Below are 21,469 nucleotides of genomic sequence, written 5' to 3'. Positions count from 1 at the left end.
AAGAAGGCAACTCAACTCTCCAATGTCTATGAGTGTTCTGACAGATGGAGAAGTCATGACAGCAAATCTGATAACATAAGAAATTTATAGCTCCTTTTCCACCATATTTTGTTTTTGGAAGCTCTCATAGGAAATTTATTTTAAATTAACTTTAAACTTAAATACAAAATGAGAGAAAAAAGAGAACAGTTCCATATATACAGCAGAACATGAAAGGATTCAATATACAACCATAAAGTTCCATTTCAAACTGTTTACTTTAAAAAAAAAATATGTAATACTACACATTGTTTTCAAAGCTACCCAGCTTTTCTGTGCTTCCTTCTAAGTTTTTTTTTGTTCTCTGCTGTTCACTTTTAATTTTTTTCCTCCCTTCCCCCTCCCCACTCTGCATTAGAGAAGGCTACAATTAAACACAAACACACACACATACACACACACACACATACACACACACACAAGACCATATTTCTTTTCTTTCTCTGGAGGTGGACAGCATCTTCCTTCATAGGGTCCAAGTCTTTCCATGTTTTTCTAAAATCAATCAGCTCATCATTTCCTATATCAGAGTAGTATTCCATCACAATCATATACCATACCTTGTTTAGCCATTTCTCATTTGAAGGACATCTATCATTTTAGCCAATCTGATAGGTGTAAGATGGTATCTAAGGAAATTTAAGAACTACTTACTTTTCTAGCTGTATAACTTCTTCAAAATATGTTAAATCATAATTAAGTCTTTTTATGAAGCAAGCATAGAAATGACTCGTCAAGAAAATGGAGCACAAATTTGTGACTGACCAACTTCATGTGGAGAAAAGTCACCCCTGAGTTAAAAAATGCCAAAATATGCTCCTTTAAAAAAATGCAATATAGGTCTTTTGACAAGATAAAAATGTTTTAGACTCTGTCATTGTTTAGTCATGTCCAACTCTTTGTGACCCCATGGACCTTATTGTTCATGGGGTTTTCTTGGCAAAGATACAGAAGTGGTTCGCCATTTTCTTTTCCAGTAGATTAAGACAAACAGAGGTTAAGTAATTTGCCCAGATCTGAGGCCAGATTTGAACGTGGGTCTTCCTAACTTCAGGCTCAGCACTCTAACCACTGAGCTACCTATGCCCCTATGTTAGATCCTATATTAACAGACTGCAAAAATTAGAGTTTGATGAATGTTTGCATATGAAAGTTAGATCTGCACTATATGCTCTTACAATGTAACATAATCATACTCCTTTTGATTAGCTACATCTTCAACCACAAAGAAACTTGTTCCTTTGAAAGGAACTGTGTCTTCAATTAAACAGAATAACTATTAGCAAATAATTAATCTGGGTCACATCTGTATGTCAATTGTCAACTGAAATAACCTACTTGCACTGAGCCTTTCTTAGTTTACTATAGTCAGGATAAGAATGAAGTTCCTCCTAACAGAGGCCTGGGCTCATGCAGGACAAGACTGTACAGACAGTAATTGTACACACAGAAACCTGTTTAAGCCAACAGATTAAAAGTGACAATCAGTAGGACGGTGGGACAGAGGGCCTATCAAAAAGTCAGGAAGACCCTGGTTCAAATCTTGCCTCTGATATATACTGGCTCTGAGAACACAGGGAATTTACCTACATTTACACTGCCTCAGGAAGGAGTCTAAGATTATAAATGACACAGCAGCTGCTGATCTGTATGAGTGGATAGTGTTTCTGCACTTAGAATTCCCCACACCAATGAATCTTTTATAGACAACCCCTCACCAAAATTTAAAAAAAAAAAAACCCGCAAAAACCATCCTAATGAATGAATCTGTTAACAGCTGTCCTCTGTTTAGATATTATAAGCAGATAAAGGAACAACCACCACCAAAAAAAACCACACAACATACCACTGGCCTCCTTTCTGATCTGTGAGAAGTGAGACAGTGGTTCAGCAAGCCATCTTCATCCAACTCCTTCTCACAAAATGGACACATGCATCTGGAACCAGATATAAATACAACTATAATGTACTGGCGACTTAATAAGAAACAGCAAAGTACACTGGCATAGTCAGTTGATCTGGGGTCTAGTCCCAGCCCTGTCATTGATTTGATGTTACCATTGATCAATTACTTAAACTTTAATGTGCATCAGTTTCCCTATCTATATAATGGACATAATAAAATTTCTTTCCTAAATTTTCCATAGGCATATTGAGCAGAATATAATGAGATGTGGTCAAAGTATTTTAATCTTCCAAGAAGAAAAGTACCATTTGCATTTGTACATAGATTTATTTTTATATTCATATTTCTGCATGGATTATCTCCCCAAAACCCAGCAATGCACCCCCCACCCAATACTATTAGCTGAGTTACCTTTCCCTGACCCAAATATTCCCTGATGATTTCTGGATTATTCCTTCACATGGAAAACTAAATTTATATCATCATTATTTAAATATATAATGAATAATATGCATCAAGGCGTAAAGAATATGGGGTGACCACATTCAAGATGGCAGTAGAGCACAAAACCGGACGCCAAAGAGGGAACCCTAACTCCTCCTCAAGAAGCAATTTCAGCAGCAGCTAGGTGGCACAGCGAATAGAGCACCAGCCCTGGAGTCAGGAGGACCTGAGTTCAAATCCAGCCTCAGACACTTGATATTTACTAGCTGTGTGACCCTGGGCAAGTCACTTAACTCCAATTGCCTAGACAAAAAAATAAAAATAAAATAAATAATAATATATATAGAGAGAAAAACAAGAGACTTCAGATTCTCTATTCTACAAAAGTACACTGTTCTCAAAACATGTCTATTTTCAGCAATCTCCCTGTTGTTTTAATAGTATTTCAAAGGTGATATGCAGACAAAATGTACTTTTATTCTAGAAGCCCATTTAGTTTATTATTAATTCATTAAGAAGTGAAATCCAATTTACTACAGTTTCTGAATGCTAAAACTGGCAGCTACCATGCCCTGCCCCACACAAAATTCATTCTTTTACAAGACTGTTATATTGCTGAAAAGATGTAGAGTAAATTTTTGTGAACTGAATCTAGGCTTTTGCTATTTAAATAAACCCAAAGGCGAGTAATTTTGTAAAGGGAAGTATCCATTGCAATGCAAATAATCACTCTTTAAATTTCTCAGTGTTCTAGCTTAGGTTTTCTGAAAACCAGAACTCAGCTGAATTCCCTAGGTAGTATAAGTGTGATCAAAAAAGTAGCTGAGTTAATGTTCTGACTTCACTGCTTCATGACCACAAACACTGACTTCTCAACCAAGCACAATATGTAGGGAAGGTTTATGGCTTGTACCACTTCCTCGATGGTGAAAGAGTACAGGGTTTTCAATTATTCTGACAGATCTAAAACACTCTTCTAATCAACAGAGTAAAGATATGGATTTTCATTGAAAACTGTACTAAAGCTAATTGCCATCTCAACTGCCAAAAAACTGCCTGAAGGGGAAAAGGCTCCAACAGGAATAAATACCCACCTAATATTAAGATTACTATATGGCATCTAGGATACCAACCACTTCCCAGCCTTTTCTATGAAATGGAAGCAAAATGTAAGAGAAGTGACTAGGGAAACAAGCACTTTAGGAGAAGAAAAGAAGAATTTTTAAACTATGATTTGCAAGATGAAACTCTGGGTCAAAATACAGTCAAAATAATGTTTGGTCAGAAGGTTCAGTTCTGCATTCTATTTCTGGTTCTTCCTCAATGTAACATCTTCCTCTTGCATAAACTGAGGGGGGGAAATAGATCCAATCTCTATACTCCTAAAAGGGATTTTATAAAATGTTAGATGCTGAACACTGACAGCGAGAGGGTGCAGTGGATACAGCGTAGGCCTGAAGCCAGCAAGACCTGAGTTCAAATATGACCTTACATACTTACTGTGTGACCTTAGCCCAGACACTTTGGCTTGCTTGTTTCCTCGACTTGTAAAATGGGGATAATAACAACACCTGCCTTGTAAGACTGCTGTGAGGATGTGATCAGGTAATATTTGTAGAGCACTTAGCACAGTGCCTGATACATAGTAAGTGCTATATAAATTCTTATTCCTTTCTCTTCCCCATCAAAATTAGCCAAATGATTACTAATAGCAAATGTTACAGGTACTTGCTAGTAATAATGCCCAACATTCATATAACTCCTTAAGTTTTGCTTTGCATAATTTCATTGAACCTGTCAACAACCCCATGAAGATTTTGTTGTTCAGGTGTTTTCAGTCATGCCTGACTCTTCATGACCTCTTTTTGGAGTTTTCTTGGCAAAGACACTGGAGTAGTTTGCCATTTCCTTCTCCATTTTACAGATGAGGAAACTGAGGCAAACAGGGTTAAGTGATTCACTCAGGGTCCAAGGGCAGATTTGAACTGAAGTCTTCCTGACTCCAGGCCTGGCACTCTATCCACACTGCGCCATCTACCTGCCCAATGAAGAAAACGCTACAGGAATTACTACCTTCATTTCATGGATGAGGAAGGTGAGGCTTACTTAACAGAATGCCAATTGCCGTAACATTTTAAAAATAAAATTTGAAATTCAATAAATTAAGTTCATTAAAATCTTTATAAATTAACATTCATTAATAAGCTTCATGTCACTGAAACATTTTACCTTGTTACTTCTCCAAGCTCTTGAAGAGGTCCATATTTCTCTATATATTTCTGACAACTCCTTATATGAGCTCTCATTTCACTGAGACATACCTATGTTAAAAAAAAATGCATTTTAAATAAGTCCATTTTTTGCAAGGAATTTCCTACAAGTTATTTACTTTCTGCCCAGTTAATGACTGTCTTCATTTTGCATCATAAGAAGCCACACAATAGAGTAGAAAGTACAATCAATGCTTTTGGCATCAGGAGATATGGGTTTGAGTCTCAGGTCCTATCTGAGCCTCAATTTCCTTTGCAAAATGAGGTGTTGGACTAAATCAGGGGTGGGGAACCTGACACCTTTACAGAAAAAACTTGGATTCAATCAAATGGCTGCACTTAAGGATCTACAAGGCCATGTGTGGCCTCAAGTCCGCAGGTGCCTCACCCCTGGACTAAATTATCCCCATGGCCCTTTACAATTCCACGAACTGACTGCACTCTGTGAATTACTCTGAGGCCAGGTCTTTAAAAGAATGTATTCATGGTAACAGTACAATCTGAGTTAATGTACTACCAAAATTTTGAAAACTCTGCGTAAAAATGAAAATAACCTGATGCTCAATGTATCACTTTGACCTGTTCATATGTCACTTGAAGTTTAATAAATTATGCAATCATTTTATACTTTTTCTGATTTCATTATACAAGAATGGATTTTTAAAAATAAGGAAATTTTGGAATGTAGTAAGTGGACAGAAACCTTGTGAGTACAGTCCTGGGCAAGACAGAATGTGGTGGGTTTATTATATGCTCATTAACATTATATGAATTCACAACACATGCCATAATAACTCCATTAAGATAATACTCAAAAGATGGCTAGTGTATTACATTTGCACCAGTCAACAATAAGGAATATTTTTTTTTATTACGGTTATCAATTTAGCAATCCTAACTATCAGGGACGTGTTGCTACATAACATCAGTTTGGATAAGTGTTTCATTAGGTACTGATAACATCTTGAGTCAAAGGAAGCTTTGTACCCAAAGCAGCGGTACAGGGATGGGCTGATTCATCAAAGCTACAGAAGTTAAACCTCAAACCCCAAATCCATGATGTCAAAGGATGTTGCAGTTTCCGGACAAGGCTGGATTAAAAAGAAATGATAACGACAAAACAGAGTTAAGCTTTCTCAATATCCATCTTAGAGACAGCTACAAAAGCAGGGGAGGTACAGAGAGGAGAATCTGCTTGCCTTGAAACAGATATATATTTTAGAACATTCAACACTCAACCATACAATTCTCCTGTTATAAAATTAGACCACACTTTTAAATTTAAACTCTGTATCACCAAGATAAACTCCACTCCTCTTGTGCACTTAAAATTAGGGCTCACAATACTCATTTGAGCATCAATATCTATTGAGCATCTGTTATGTGCTCCGATGTGCTAGTTAATAATGCCTAAAGGCCTGATAATCTATTTGGGGACAAGATTGACAGCAACAGCCTGAGACAACTGTCCACAATAGCTGCCATGAGGTCACAGCTACATTATGTGATATACATAGTATGAGTGCTATACCACCACTCAAACAAACAAGAGAAGCAAGAATCAAATGAGGGCTGAAGTCACGGAAGGTTTCCTGGAGCAGGAGTGACTTAAGCTAGGACTAGGCTTTGAAGGATGGCTAGAGTTGAATAATCTGTGAGGAGAAGGAAGGGTATCCCAAGCAAGGAGAAGAACCTGAACTCACCCCTACCCCCAAAAAGGAACAGCACAGAAGGGAAAGTATAAGAATCATTTCAAAGGAAAAATTGATAGAGTCATCACTGACTAGGTATGAGGAACAGCATGATAAGAAGAAGAGTCAAAGATGACAAAGGTTGGGGCAGCTAGGTGGCACAGTGGATACAGCACTGGTCCTGGAGTCAGAAAGACCTGGTTCAAATGTGGCCTCGGACACTTACTAGCTTGTGTGACCCTGAGCAAATGACTTAAGCCTGATAGCCTCAAAAAAAAAAAAAAAAGAATGAAAAAGATGAAAAAAAGAAAAAGATGACAGAGGATTCAAGCCTCTTTAGCTGAGGAACTGTTTGTGTCACTGTCTGAAAAGGAAGAGCTGAAACAGACAGATGGTTTGGAGGAAGAAGATGAGAAATTTAGTTTCAGACATGTTACATTTGACATGAAATGACAACATACAACTGGAAATGTCCAGGTAGTGGTTGGAGAAATGACATCAGAGCTCCAGAGGCCTTGATGATATGGAATATCAGCAGGATAGACCTCACTGTGATGAGAACAGATAAACTTTCTAAAGCACAGGGAGCAAAAGCAGCAAAGGGGAGAGGCCAAGACTGAGTCCAGGCTGATGGCCATAGTTAGGGCCAGGTGCACTACATGTATCCAGCTAAGGGAAGAGACAATGGGAAAAAGGCCAAGGGAGAAGTGGTTATTAAAAGCTTCACTGAACTATGCAAAAAAATAAAAAGAGAGAAAAAGAAAGAGATGGGTGATGGGGAGGAAGAAAAGAGACACCTCAGATGATGCCTGAATAAAAATGGTATAGTAGAAAGCATGCTGGATGTGGTATTAGAGGATTTGGGTTGAAATCCCAGCTCTGACCCTTATTGACTGTGTGAGCTTGGGTAAATCACTTAATCTCCTTGGGATTGAACTAGTTTGCTTCTAACATCCCTTCCACTTCTAAATCTATGATCACCAAAACAAAGATCCAAGACAATTCCAAAGGACTCATGATGAAAAAGGCTATCCACCTCCAGACAGAGAACTGGTGAACACTGAACGGAGATTGAATTAATCTTTCTTTTTAAACTTACTTTATTTTTCTCCCTTTTTTCATTGTGTTTTCTTTTGCAACATGGCTAATACGGAAATGTTTTGTATGACTTTACCTATATAATCAATATCAAATCGCTTGCTTTCTCAAGAAGTGGGGAGGGGCAAGAGAGAGGGAGAAAATTTGAAACTCAAAAATCTTTTTAAATCAAAAGTTAAAATTTTTTCTATATGTAATTGGGAAATACCTAATGAAATAAAAATATTAAAAAAATAATAAATCTATGATCCTGCAAAATGAAATAAAGACAAACATTGGTTTTTTGCTTGCTTGTTTTTTAATTCATTTGGCTCTATCTTACTAAATGCTAACTGTTTCATCTAAGATTTTAAGTCTATAATAATTTCTTAAGGTTGAGTGAAAGGAAGGAGAAAATTATATAGAGACAGCATGGTCGAATGAAGGTTTTTCTTCAAGACTGGGAAACCTTCTCATGGTTGGAAAGCAGAGGAGAAAAAATGAGGAAGCTCACAGAATCACAGAATTTCAGAGGTAGTACAGATCTCAGTGGCCATCCAGTTCATCCTGAAAGGGAGTCCCAATTACAATATATCTAAAAGTAGTTATTCGGTTATTGCTCAAAGACATTCAGTGAAGGCAAACCCACTGTCTCCAGAAGCACTCCAATTTGGGACAGCTAAGTGTTAACAATCAACAAGCATTTATTAAGCAACTACTGTATGCCAGGCACTGTGTTAGGTGCCAGGGATACAAAGACAAAAATGAAACCATCCCTGCCCTCAAAAGCTTACAATCTATCTGGTAAGATAACATGTAAAAATAGAGGCAATCATCAAATATTTTATCAATCAAAGCATTTATTAACCCCATACTATGTGCCCAGCACTGTATCATAGGGATATAAAGACAAAAGTGAGACCTTAAAGAGTTTATAGGTTAACTGTGGTGAAAACCTGTGCCTATAAATAGATGCAGAATATTTACAAAATAAACAAAAGGTCATTTGTTGGGAGGGAGGCAAGGACATTTTGGTAAATGTTTAACAACTGGCTCTCTGGAGGGAAAATGCACTCATGACACATTTCTAAGTTTATTCTGCATTATTCCCATTGATTCCATCATTTTTTTAAGTCTAAATAATCAGCAAAAGAATAAATCAAGCCATGACTTGCAGCATTTTGATGATTTCCAAAGTATAAATGCTCACGCTCATAATTTTACAATCAGTTGAATTTAAAGCAGTTCAAGCTGGCTCCAGCACACTCCTGGGTAGATGGGGATAGTAGGAGAATCAGAAAGGGCTTCAAGAAGAACATGGTGCTTGAATTGAATTCTGAAGTAAATGAGGTATTACAAGGGGTGGAGCTTACAAAGGAGTGTATTTCAAGAATGGGGAAGAGCCAGTTCAAAGGCATGGAGGCTGGAGATGAAGTATCATGTGTGAGGAATAGCAAGGAGGCCAGTTTGGCTGGACTATAGAATAAACACACATACAAGGCTGGAAATGTAAGCTGGAGTTAGGTTGTAAAGGGTTTAAAAAGTCAAAATGAAGAATTTATATTTGATCCTACAGGAAATATACAACTTTTGGAGTTTATTGAGTTGAGAAATGACATGGACAGTCCTGTAATTCAGGAAAATCACTTTAGCGGCAGTGTGTAATTTTTCTAACATTAAGCCCCAATTTTCCTCTTTATAACTTCTACCAAATCTTTTAGCTCTTCTATGGCAGTCCTTCACATACTCGAAGATAGCTATCCTCCTCTGCCTTGAGTCTTCTCTTTTCCAGGTTAACTAATCCCCCTCTCATCATTCTAGTTCTATATGGCAGGGACTCAAGGGTCTTCACCATTCTAATAGCCCTCCTCTGGATGTTCTCCAGCTTATCAACGTCCTTCCTAAATATGGTACCCAGTTGTGGGCACCATACCGCAGATAAGATATGTCTATTAGGACAGAGTACAGCAGGACCAACACCTTCTTATTCCTGGAAGCTCTGTCTTTCATAATGTAGCCCAAGATCACATTAAGTTTTTTTGGTTGCAATATCACACTGCTGACTCACTGCGAGCTTGTAGTCCACTAAAACCTCCTGGTCTTTTTCAAACTGTTGCCTAATTATGCTACTTGCATTTTATACTTGTGAAGCTTATATTTTGAACACAAGCATAAGGTTTTAAATTCATCTTACTGAATTTCATCTTATTAGACTCAGCACAGTGCTCCAGCTTGTCAAGATCTTTTTGGACCTTTGCTGTCATCCAATGTGTTAGCTTTCCTCTCAGCATTTGTAAATTTGTTAAGTATGCCATTTGTGCCTTTATCTAAACCAATGATAAAAATGTTAAATAGTAAAGGGTAAAAGCACGGACCTCTGGGGCTTTCCATCAGAGACCTATTGCTAAGTTGATGCTGAATCATTAATACCTACTTTTTGAGTCTGTCTATACAATCAATTCCAAATTCATCTCATTTCATGATTGTCTAGCCCAATGGTATCAAACTCAAATGGACACAACTGCCACTGAGTTGCATATTAATTTAGAAAACCACAAATTAACACTGTTTTGTACTTTTATTTATTTTATTAAAAATTTCCCAATTACACTTTAATCTGGTTCTGGGTCCAGGAGGACCACAGGTTTGACACCTCTGGTCTAGCCCACATCTCTCCACTTTTTCCATAAGAAAAATGTGATTCTTACCAAATTCTTTGCTAAAATCTAGATAAACAATATCTATAGCATACTCCTGATCTACCAAATTAATAATCCTGTCAAAAACAGAAATAAGGTTAGTCTGGCATGACCTACTCCTGATGAAGCCACACCTGTTCTTTATGTTACTGCTTTCTTTTCTAGGTCTTCCCAAACCATCAGTCAAACTTACTAGCTTTTGGATTGCACACTGTATCCTCTATCTCTCTTTTTTTTAATTGAAACATTTGCCCTTTCTTAATCCTACATTTCTTTTCCTTTTCTCTCAGATCACTGACAGTGACTTGGCAATCAGTACTGGAGGGTGTAGTTCATCTGGCCTAGGTGATTTCAATTTTAATCCAGGCAGTTAGGAGAAATTGAGAAGTATTCAATTCAATTAACACTTATTAAACAAATATGTGTCTAGTACTGTGCCACAAAGCTAAACAGTCCACAGCCTCAAGAAGCTTATATTCTACTTGGATAAATAACACATAAGTTGATAAATACAAATGTGTGTGTGTGGTATGTATAATATGTGTACAAATACATACACATACATATGTTATCATCAAAATGGTTTTAGGGGAGAGATAGGGAAAGCACTAACAAATGGGAGAATCCGGAAAGGTCTGAGGTAGGAGGTAACATGAGCTAAGCTTTGAAGGTAGGCTAATCATCAGAAGTTAGGAAAGAAAGATTCCAAGTCTGAGATGTTAGTGCAAAAGAGTGAAAGCAGGAGCCAGAATTCATGTATGGGAAAGAGCAAATAGGCCACTTTGACTAGAAGGCAGAATGAAGGGGAGTAATGTGCAATCAGCCTGGAAAGATAAGATCAAGCCAGACTGAGGAAAGTTTTAAATTGCCACACACAGAGGAGTGTGTCATTTCCTAGAACAAAAAGAAGCCATTGCCCTTTCTTGATGAGGGGAGTGATATTATCAAAGCTCTGCTTTGACAATATTGATTTCACAGCTGTGTGGAGGATGGACTGAAGATGGGAGAGACCAGAAGCAGAGATATTATTTAGAAGATTATTGCAATAGTCCAGGCAAGAGATAATGAGGTTGGCAATTTAAGTCATGGCCATGTGATTGGAGATGTGAATCCATTATGGAGGTGGAATTAAGACTTGGCAACTAGTTGGACATAGGTTATAAGGATGAGGTAAGACCTACATGGAAAACTGGAAGAATGGTAGTGTCTTCAACAGAAATAAGGAGGTTAGAGTGAGATCTGGGGAAACCTAATGAGTTATGTAAAGGGCACAAGGGAAGTACTTAGCTAGGAGTTAGTCAGTGATACATACCTGAGTGTTACACTCTGTGCAGTTCTGGTAGATTGCTTTCATTTTCTTCATTATATCAGTTGCAGGAACTCCTTCTGAAGGGAGATATGCCCGGCAATAAGGACATGTCCACTTACTGTTCCTCAGGCTTGTAGAAATACAGGAACGGCAGAATCTACCCCCAAACAAAGCAAAATATATCACTTTCTTCAAAGGGTTTGGCAAAGTTTTCACAATTACAGCATCTTTTTTATTTTTTTTTCAAAAACTTGGACTCACAAATTAAAAGCTTCACATAGCATTTTAGACTCCCAAGAAGAAAATTTCCCCTTCCAACAGCTCTGTTTTGATGGCGACATCTGACATCACCCAGACTTCACTGTAAGTATAATTTGAATGTAAAGCCAAGAGTAGACACAGACTGGGATCAAAAAGAAATAGAGTCAAATGGAGAGCTTTAACACCAATGCTATTTCATTGTGACAACTTTTCCCTCTCTTCTCTTCACCTAAGACATTAGATAGATAGATGTCTCCTTACTTTGTGGGTTCTTATTTTGGGTATGAGAAAATGTAACCGTCTAATACCAATAACAGTACAATAAATAAATAAAATTTCCCCATTAGAATATAAGCTTCTTGAAGGCAGGACCTATCTTTTTGCTTTTATTTATATGCCCAGTGCTTAGTACAGTGCTTGGCCCATAGGAAGTGCTTAATAAATGCTTATTGACCGACTGACTGAAAGAGATAATACAATTATTTTCATTAGTTGTACCTCAAATCATAAAGTAATCTGATAAAATCATCTCTATCAAGAATGTTTTAAAGAAATATTGTTTATCCAGATTTAATATTTAATAGTAACCCTTACTGAAGTCTTAACAGAATCAAGGAATAAATGAATAGAAAATCTTATCACATTACTAAATATTGAATATTACAAGAAGAATATAAAATCTAGATCCACACATGAATGACAGTTGACATTTGCATAACCTTTTTAAAGGTAGGTTTGTAAAGTGTTTTAGATACATATAGATAGATAGCTCTAGCTATATAACAAGTACATATATATAATTTACATTTTATATTATATATAGATGATAGTAAATATTATCTATATATTTCTTTAGTGTCTCCTGACTCAATGTCCAGGAGACTATTATATAAGAGATACATAATTTAGAATGCATGGCATGATGCATCTTAAACTACCCTGTACAAAAACAGGATCTACACTGTTTTTGGAATTACATACTGGGTTAATCTTTGGCAATGGAAGATCAACATAGATATTTTTAAAGTTCATTTTCCTTGTTGTCTGGATTTCTGAAAATTGAAAGGTAGATTCTTTGAACTCTGGTCCACTGAGTTTGACAACACAATTCCTGGCAAAATTCTAGAACACATTATTAAAGGGATAGCTCATAAGCACTTAGGAACAGAAGGGATGATTGCTACTATAACTCACCAAATCTGCACACCAAGGTTTGAAACCATGTTGTCATACAACTCCTATAACCATTGGGTTGCCAAATCTTGTCTTATTTATTTGATGATTATATTGATGATTTATTGATAACATCTCTCCTATTTGTTCACTTTTCTCTACTCACATAGCCATGGCCCGAGTTCAGATCCTTATCCCCTCTCATCTGTGCTCTAACAATAGCCTCCTACTAGGTCTCCCTGAGTCAAGTCTCAGATCCATCCTCCACAGAAATCACAAAATGATTTTCCCAAAGTTCAGGTTTGACCATGTCATTCCCCTACTGCATAAGTTCAATTTTTTTTTAATTACCTCTAGGATCAATTAAAAACTCACATGCTTGACATGTAAACCCTTACCAAACTTCCATCCTTATAACCCATTACTTCCCTTTACACACACTCTTCCAGCCAAATTGACATTTTTATCATTCCTTACACATGATATTCTGTATTCTACCTCTGTACTTTCGCATTGGCTATTCCCCATACCTATAATGCTTTTCGTCCTCATCCCTTCTCCTTAGACTCTAGCTCAGTTCATCCCTCTTTAAGGCTTCAGCTTCAAGGCTCAACTCAAGTGCTACTGTCTAAATTTTTTGCTGACTCCTCCAAATTATTTGGTATCTATTTTGTAAATACCTGTATATGTACTTGTCTTTCCTCATTACACTATAACCCCCTAGAGGGCAAGAATTGTTTCATTTTTGTATTTATGTCCAGGCTGCTAAGCCACCCATAGTGCCTGGTATACAATAGGCATTTAATAAATGCTTGTCAATTGATTTGAATTACAAAACCCAAGGAATAATGATTAACAGATCAATGTCAAGCCAGAGTCCTAGCTTTAACAGAGTGCCTTAGGCATCTCTTCTTGGACCTGTGCTGCTCAATACCTTTAATAATTTGGATGAAATAGATGATGTGCTTATAAAATGTGTGAACAACATGAGATGGAATAGGGTATCTAACGTATTGGATGACAGAACTGGTATCCAAAAGTATCTCTCTTTTTTTTTTTAAATTTGGCTAGGCAATGGGGTTAAGTGACTTGCCCAGGGTCACACAGCTAGTAAGTGTTACGTGTCTGAACTCAGGTCCTCCTGAATCCAGGGCTGGTGCTCTATCTACTGTGCCACCTAGCTACCCCTATCCAAAAGTATCTCAACAGGCTAGAAGGATGGATTGAGTCTACGATGATATTTTTTCTTTTATTTATTTATTTATTTATTTTTACAGGCAATTGGGGTTAAGTGACTTGCCCAGGGTCACACAGCTAGTAAGTGTCAAATGCTCAGTCTGAGGCCTAATTTGAACTCAGATCCTCCTGATTTCAGGGCCAGTGCTCTATCCACTGTGCTACCTAGCTGCCCCATATTTTTTCTTTTTACTAAATTTTTATTGATTTTTTTTTTTTACATTACCTAAATTTCCCCAAGTCCCCCGCCCTTCCAGATATCCAGACTTTATAATCATCAAAAGAAGAAAACATTGATATCATGCTCTGCATTTTAGGCACAAATCTGTCAGAAACGGATTTGTTTAATTTATCATTATTTTAATATCTAAGCATTTCTAGCTTAGGAAGAAAAAAAGAGAGCTGAACAAACTGTAATAGTCTTATGTTCTTGGATATGTCCCTCCTATCAAGAGAGTTTGAGGTAATATTTATAGCAATCTCATAGAAGAAAAATCACAACGTTAAAATACAGTAGAGAGGGTAATATTTCAGAATAGTTGCCCACCAATTGTCATTATCCCATTTCTACCTGGACCATTAGCCTCAAAGGCTGACAGACAACTTCTTTCTATAATCAGTATATATCAGTTAATATCAACATCATAATCCTTTCTGAATGGAGAAGGGTGTGCCATAGGCTTCAAAGGATGAGGAAAGAGTAGACTTTCCTTAGATAAATAAATAAATAGCCCACTTTAGGGGATTAAGAAAACAATATTTTTTTTCATTTTCTATACTTTAAACATAAATTTTATTGATGTCTCTTGTTTCTGCACTGCCTAAATTTCTCCCAGAATTCCTCCCCTTCCTTTATCCCGGAGAGCTATTCTATATAAGTAATTTTTTTTAAAAAAGGGGAAGAAAATAATTTTTTACAAAGCTGATCAATATACCAAAACCATCTGAAAATATATGTAATGCTCCACACCATTGGATATCTAGTAGCTACAGAAGGTGGTGGGAGCAATGTTTTCTCATATCTGGATTAATTTCTACCCTTAATCCATTTCCTTAAGAGACTGCCTTTTGTTCTTAACTTCATCTAAGGAGGCACATCCGGAAAGGGTTTCAGCAGTGAATTATTGATATCTTAATACTCCCAGCTGAACTAAAAAATGAGGTTATTAATGTTTCCATAAAAAAATCTAAAGAGAAAAAAAATGGCAAAATAGGGCAATACATTGAAAAAAGTCTGACAATATCAATAATGTTCCCACCTTTGCACAGGGATGAGGGGAAATGTGTCTGCTCATCTCTCTTCCTTGGGACAAGTTTGTGATGATGAAAATTTAATAGAGATAAATATTAAGTCCTACATTTCAGCTAAAAAAATCCATTTCAAAGATATGAGATGGAAGTTTGGGTAGATAAAAATTCACATGAAAAGGACTTGAGGATTTTAGTGGACTGTCAGAGCAGTATGAATCAAGAGTGTGTTCTGGTAGATTAAATGACCTGAGGATGTTTAGCCTTGAGAAGTGAAGCCTTGAGAAGAAGTACTAGAAAGAGGAGGAATTCAACTAGTTGTGCTTGGTTCCATGAGGGCAGAATTAGGAACAATGGATGGAAGTTGCAGAAAGGCAGATTCAGGCTGGATGGGAGTAAAAACTTCCAAAAAAATTAGAACCCTTCCAAAGTAGGATGTGCTGCTTTAGTTGGTAATGAGTTCACTAAGAGTCTACAAGCAATAATTAGATAACAACGGGTTGGAGGAGGGGGGGAGCAGTTCAGAAGGGTTCTTGTTCAAATACAAGCTGTACCTCTGAGAATCCTTCCAACTCTGTATCCCCCCATTTTTTTTTCTTAAAGCCCGTCATCCTTCTTGATCCAACTTTTTTTTTAAAGTATCTCAGACTATGAGAGCCTACCTACCTTTTCTCTGAACTCTTTGAAACCTTGTCTCCTAAAATTTAGGTTGTTTTCAACTTTGCCCTCTTTATCAATAACCCTAGGACAGCACATTCATTTTCACTGTGTTCTCATCATTTTCACTTTATCAGCAATCTCCTCTTTATTGAGCAGAATCAGGCCCAGAATAGCCATTCTCTATGCTTGCTTTAGGAGAATAAATCAAAAATATATCAGATGTTTTATTTTTAGCAGAAGGAGACCTGGATGTGCTGGGCAAGTCAACAAGCAAAATGCTCCATTCTGAGGACTACATGAGGAGCTAGGAAGAAGTGCAAAGGTCAAAGTCAGAATTCCACAATATACTAGATCAGGGCCTATGCAGGAAAATTTGAGTGGGGGATCTAAAGCCAACTGAGGTTCACACAGAGTCAGAGGAGGAGCACTGGACTAAAGACAAACTTCTCCAGCCAAAGAATGAGCCTGAGGAAGCATAACTGTATGGTAGCTGGGTGCTGGTCACCACTCCTTCCCTCAAACAACTCAAGACAATGCAGCTGCAGGCTAGGACAGGCCCTCATCACAACAAAGGACTGCCTCAATGCCATCTTGGGGATCTACCATCAGTAATTTATCATCCATTTCCTCTTTGCACCCCAAGTGAGTAACAACCAATTTCGACCAGATTTGGATTTGGATGGATAACAAAAAAGATTAACAAAAGAAAGGGGAAAAGTCTCATTTGCACTTTCGTACTTTCTGTTTTAAGTTAAATTCAACACGAAACCACCTTGTTTAGGCAACACAAGCAGTTGTTCATTCTGGTGAAAAAATTTTGAACGTGGAAGGGAACCAAATAAGTTTGCCAAAAAGAGGGATTTGGAAATTCTGTTCACAACCAGAACAATGAGCACAGATTTGTCAAAACAAAGAATGGGAAAGCTGATTGGAAGGAAAATTGTGCTGGTGGTAATGGCTAGTTTTATGACTTTTTCCAGTTGCTTGGCTTCCTCCCAACCAAAACAGAACAAAGAGAAAAACTAAAGAAAAAGGTTTAACATTTTGTAAAAGGAATCAACAAGAACCTTGCAATCTGAAAGTGCCTTTCAACTGAAACACCATCAACAAAAGAGAAATACTGCCAAAGGTAAGCTTTACACAATCTAACCATTCAAAAAACCAGGATAATAATGGGCAGTTCCAAGTTACTCAGTCCAGTCCAAAAAGGAAACCTCCAAGCCTCGTGGCCCATTTGCATATACATATATTTCAAAGCATTAAAAAAAAACAAATCCAGTTATCTTTTATTGCTCATTATCTTATTCTTTTATACATAAGTTTGCCCAAGAATAAGTGAGGTAAGATCTGTGGCTACTAGTGGATAAACTGGATAAATATGGAGTCAGGTAGACTTTAGTTCAAATCTGGCTTCAGACATTTATTAGCTATGTGACCCTGGGCAAGTCACTCAACCTAGGTCTGCCTCAGTTTTCTCATCTCTAAAATGGGGATAATAATAGCCCCTGCCTGCAAGGGTTATTATAAGGACAAAGTAAGGTACTTGTAAAAAATTTTTTTGTAAATCATAAAGGGTCACATAAATGCTACTTATAATTAAAGGCCTTAGACACTACCAGTGATGTTATCTTGGGCATATCATTTGAGGGTCTTAGAGCCTCAGGTAACTCGGTAAGATTTCTAAATGAGTTTCACCCTCCTAGTGAAGAAGAATTCCCCATCACAAATCGAATACTGGCAGCAGGAAATAGTTATACCTCCATTATGGTTAAAGATGGCATTTCACTATAAATACACTTTTGATATACTATACAATTTTAAACTACCACCACCACCACTCCCCCAATCTGAAAGCATTACACTTCTAGTATGTATCTCAGGAATACATGTCCATGACACAGTATACAAACATGAAAAAGATTCTTACTACATCTATAGGCCAAACCCTGGGAATCTTTTCAGCCTATTTTTATAATGTGGAGGTGGGAGGAGGGAGGAGGGAAGAGGGAGCACAGATCTCAAATACTTCAATGTTTACAAATTAAATACTCTGTGGAACATGCCCTTTAAAAAGTAACTTAATTCTACATCACATCTTTATCTATATCATATCATAACTTTGCTTAGATATTACCAGCTCAATAATAGGCCAAATTAGATCAATCTGCCTTCCCCAACAATCTCCTCCAATTTTCCACCTTCACATCTTTTTTTCAGGCTGTTTCCTGAGCTTAGAATGCTTTTCCTCCTGCCTCTTCCCAAGGTGAACTGCTATCCATAGTCTAAAGCCCAATTTAAATGCCAGCTACTCCATGAAGTCTTCCTCGATCTTTAGGTAGTTAGTAACCACCTTTCCCCCTAGACTTCACCTAGCTTTGCCTCTGCTAACAAAGTAAATTACAAAATAAGAGACATTAGATTCATTAAAAAAAAAAAACTTCATACAGTCATTTACTGAAGCAATGGGTGGGAGTGGCAAAAAAAAATCCCACTGTGGCTTGACCTAAGTTAAGACTTCCTAACCACTGGAGCTTTCCCAAAATGGAATGGGGCTTCTCCTCACTAGGTTTTCAAGAAAAGGCCAGATGTTGAAGAGAGGATTCTTGTTAGGCATGGGGTGGACTAGAACACAGCCCACCCCTACCCCCCATCCCCATTCCCATCCAATCTGGAGACCTTCATGTGGCAAGATAAGTTGGTTGCATAAACCCCTCTAGCCACAACACATGGAAAGCATATGTTTTTATCCTTCTTTGTATTCCCAGGGCTTAGCAAAGTGCTTGGCACAAAGTAAGCCCTTAATTAATGCTTTCTGATTGATTGTGATAGTGGAGTTTTGGTTGTGGAATCAAGTAGCATACTTTGCACAACTGCTGAGTTGTGTGCATCTAAGCACTAGTAGAGATCGTAGGCTTAGAGCTGGAAGAGAATGACCTTAGAAGGTCAAATAGTCCAGTCCCCTCACTTTACAGATGAAGAATGTGAGATTAAGTGATTTGCCCAAGGTTGCAGAGAGCCGGGAGTTGAAGCCACATTCTCTGGCTCCAAAGCCAGTGTACTTGCCACTAATAGCTGTTGTTGTTCAGTGGTTTCTGACTCATTATCCCATTTGGATTTTTTTTTAAGTAAAGACACTTGAGTGATTTGCCATATCCTTCTCCAGATCATTTTGCAGATGAGGAAACTGACGGAGAAACAGGGTTAAGTTACTTGTCCAGGGTTATTAGTAAATGTTTGAAGTCACATTTGAACTCCAGGCCCTGCGCTTCATCGACTGAGCCACCTAGCTGCCCATTTTCCATCAAACAGCCTACAAAAGGCCAAGAAATTCTAAGCAACTGCATTTCTGGTCTGGGCAGCTAGGTGGCGCAGTGGATAGAGCACTAGGCCTGGGAGTGAGGTAGACACAAGTTCAAATGTGACCTCAGACAGTTGCCTTAGCAAGTCACTTAACCTCCATCTGTCTCAATTTCCTCATCTGTAAAAGGGGATAATAATAATACCCACGTCCCAGGGTTGCAGTGAAGTTTAAGGGGGATATTTGTAAAGTTCTTTATAAACATTAAAGCAAGATGTGTATATATGTGTATATATATGTTCACATGCACTTAGATTACACATTAAGGAATTAGAAATCATGCAGAACAATGGACTCACATAAAGCTCTGCTGGAATAAGTAATCTGAAAATGAAACCACTTAACCCATACTTCCTATTAAGCATTTTTTTCTCTTTAATGCTAGAAGACCTTGACCCTCCAGTCTCTTGCTTCATTTAAAAAGACTGAATTCCCAGAAGGAGGTATTTTGTTTAAACTACCAAACTTCAGCCTAACTTTAACAAAGTAGCAAGGCAAGAACTTGGGCGCTACTACTACGGTAACTTTACCTGCAGTCGCAGAAGGGGTGGGAGGGAGGAGGAAGTGGGGTTGGGGTTTGCTCGGTCAGTTGTTTTCGACAGAGGAGGAAGCGCTGTGGGCGTTTCAGGACACGTGCGCAGCCCCAACAAAACGCTACACGTCTGGGTCTCGGGGCTGAGGGAGGCACAGCGCCTGCCCAGCTCTGTTTACTTGGAGAACTGCGCTTGGCCGCAGCCGGCCACTTCCTAGTTGCAGGGTCTAGTTGGGCTTAGCCCTGGACAGACACAGTTACCCCTGTCGATCCAGAAGACACCGGCACTCCATGTAGACCCAGAACCGAGCGCGGACCCGGAGCTGGGCTGCCTAGCTACCGCGAGCATCCTAGCTAGCCCCGGAGCACCGTCTAGCGGGACCGGACTGGCTACTGACCCACTAACCTCCAACAGAGACCCAGGGTTCAGATTTGACTTAGACGCAAAAAGTAGCCCATTTGTCTCTCCCTCTTTCTCCCAATTCTTGTGCCACCTTCGGACAAGGCATTTTCCCTCAGCCGAGACCCGACAGGTCCAAGTTTTACAGTGCCACACCTTCAGCAGGAGCTCCTACTATTCGCTGAACGCGGCTTTACTAAGTTAAACCTCTTAATGCTCTCCACTGACCTAGACTAGCCCCCTTCTTCCTCCCAGCCAGCTTCGCTGTGGCCCGGCGGGCACCGGCAACAGGCGTCTCGCCCCCCGAGGCCGCTCACCCCTCACTTACACGTGGCCGCAGCGGGTCCGTATGGGCTGATGCAGCACTTCGAGGCAGACCGAACAATCGAAGGATGTGATCGGCAGCTCCACTTCGCTCCTCCTGGGCAGGGCTGATGGGGTGGCCCTGGCAGCCGGGGCTGCTCGGCCGCTGTCACTGCTCAGCGCGGAACCCATTGCCTGCCTCCTCTCTCGCTCAGACAGGGCTGCTAAGCTGGGTGCCTTCGCTTCAATTGTTTTGTTGTCCTGCGGTTAAGGAAGGAAGTCCCAGCCCAGCTGGGATCGCCGCCTCCCTGCCCCCACAGGCCTGTTCTCCGGAGCCAACCCCCGCCCCTTCTAACCTTCCAAGTGGAGAGTTTTGCCAGTAACTCCGCCAGTTAGAAATTATCATCTTCCCCCAGCTACCCCTAACTATGAGAGGAGGAGGCGGCAGCAAGTACTGCAGGGTCCTCCCCTCCCGGGAGGCTTGAAACCTGAAACCCAAACTGCACAAAGGAGTACCAGCTGCTTGCTGTTAGCTCTTTCTACCTCTAACCGAGAGAAAGCAGGGATGTGAACCTTTTTTTAACCTTCAGGTTTCTAGTTGAGATGGCTCTGTTCACTACATCTGGAACCCTATTCAAGCAAAGTTCAGGCTGTTTCCATTTCCCAGGAATATACAGTCCTTAACCACAGTGGGAAGGTAAGGGGATCAAGAGGCAAATAATTTAATTGCAATTTAGCGGTTAGGTGCTCTAATACTCCTTGAAACCAGGGTTCAAAATCGTGATAGATAATAAGAATTTAGAGTCTAGATGGGATCTGTAAGGGAAGACTGCAACTAAATGAGGTATTGTAAGTCCTATACC

The 21,469-nt window shown here is 38.8% G+C and overlaps 1 protein-coding gene across 2 annotated transcripts in view; it reads right to left on the bottom strand.

The window, feature by feature from the left end:
- The window catches only part of LOC114054258 (E3 ubiquitin-protein ligase RNF125-like), a 34,923-nt gene extending 13,954 nt beyond the window's left edge, over positions 1 to 20,969 (bottom strand). The window contains exons 1-5 of one of the 2 annotated variants that reach the window (XM_027877439.1): positions 20,632 to 20,969; positions 11,439 to 11,592; positions 4,619 to 4,710; positions 2,684 to 2,692; positions 1,886 to 1,976 (exon numbers count right to left, since the gene is read on the bottom strand). In XM_027877439.1, coding sequence (XP_027733240.1) covers positions 1,886 to 1,976; positions 2,684 to 2,692; positions 4,619 to 4,710; positions 11,439 to 11,592; positions 20,632 to 20,798 — 513 coding nt within the window. In that variant the 5' untranslated portion in view covers positions 20,799 to 20,969. The remainder of the gene's footprint in view (positions 1 to 1,885; positions 1,977 to 2,683; positions 2,693 to 4,618; positions 4,711 to 11,438; positions 11,593 to 20,631) is intronic. The other variant, XM_027877440.1, reaches the window with a different exon arrangement.
- Between the last annotated feature and the right edge of the window lie 500 nt (positions 20,970 to 21,469).

The sequence above is a fragment of the Vombatus ursinus genome, unplaced genomic scaffold, assembly GCF_900497805.2.
Source record: "Vombatus ursinus unplaced genomic scaffold, bare-nosed wombat genome assembly UNPS02014812.1, whole genome shotgun sequence".
NCBI lineage: Eukaryota > Metazoa > Chordata > Mammalia > Diprotodontia > Vombatidae > Vombatus > Vombatus ursinus.
Note: the sequence above shows the minus strand (reverse complement) of the source record. Positions and strands in the feature narration are given on the sequence as shown.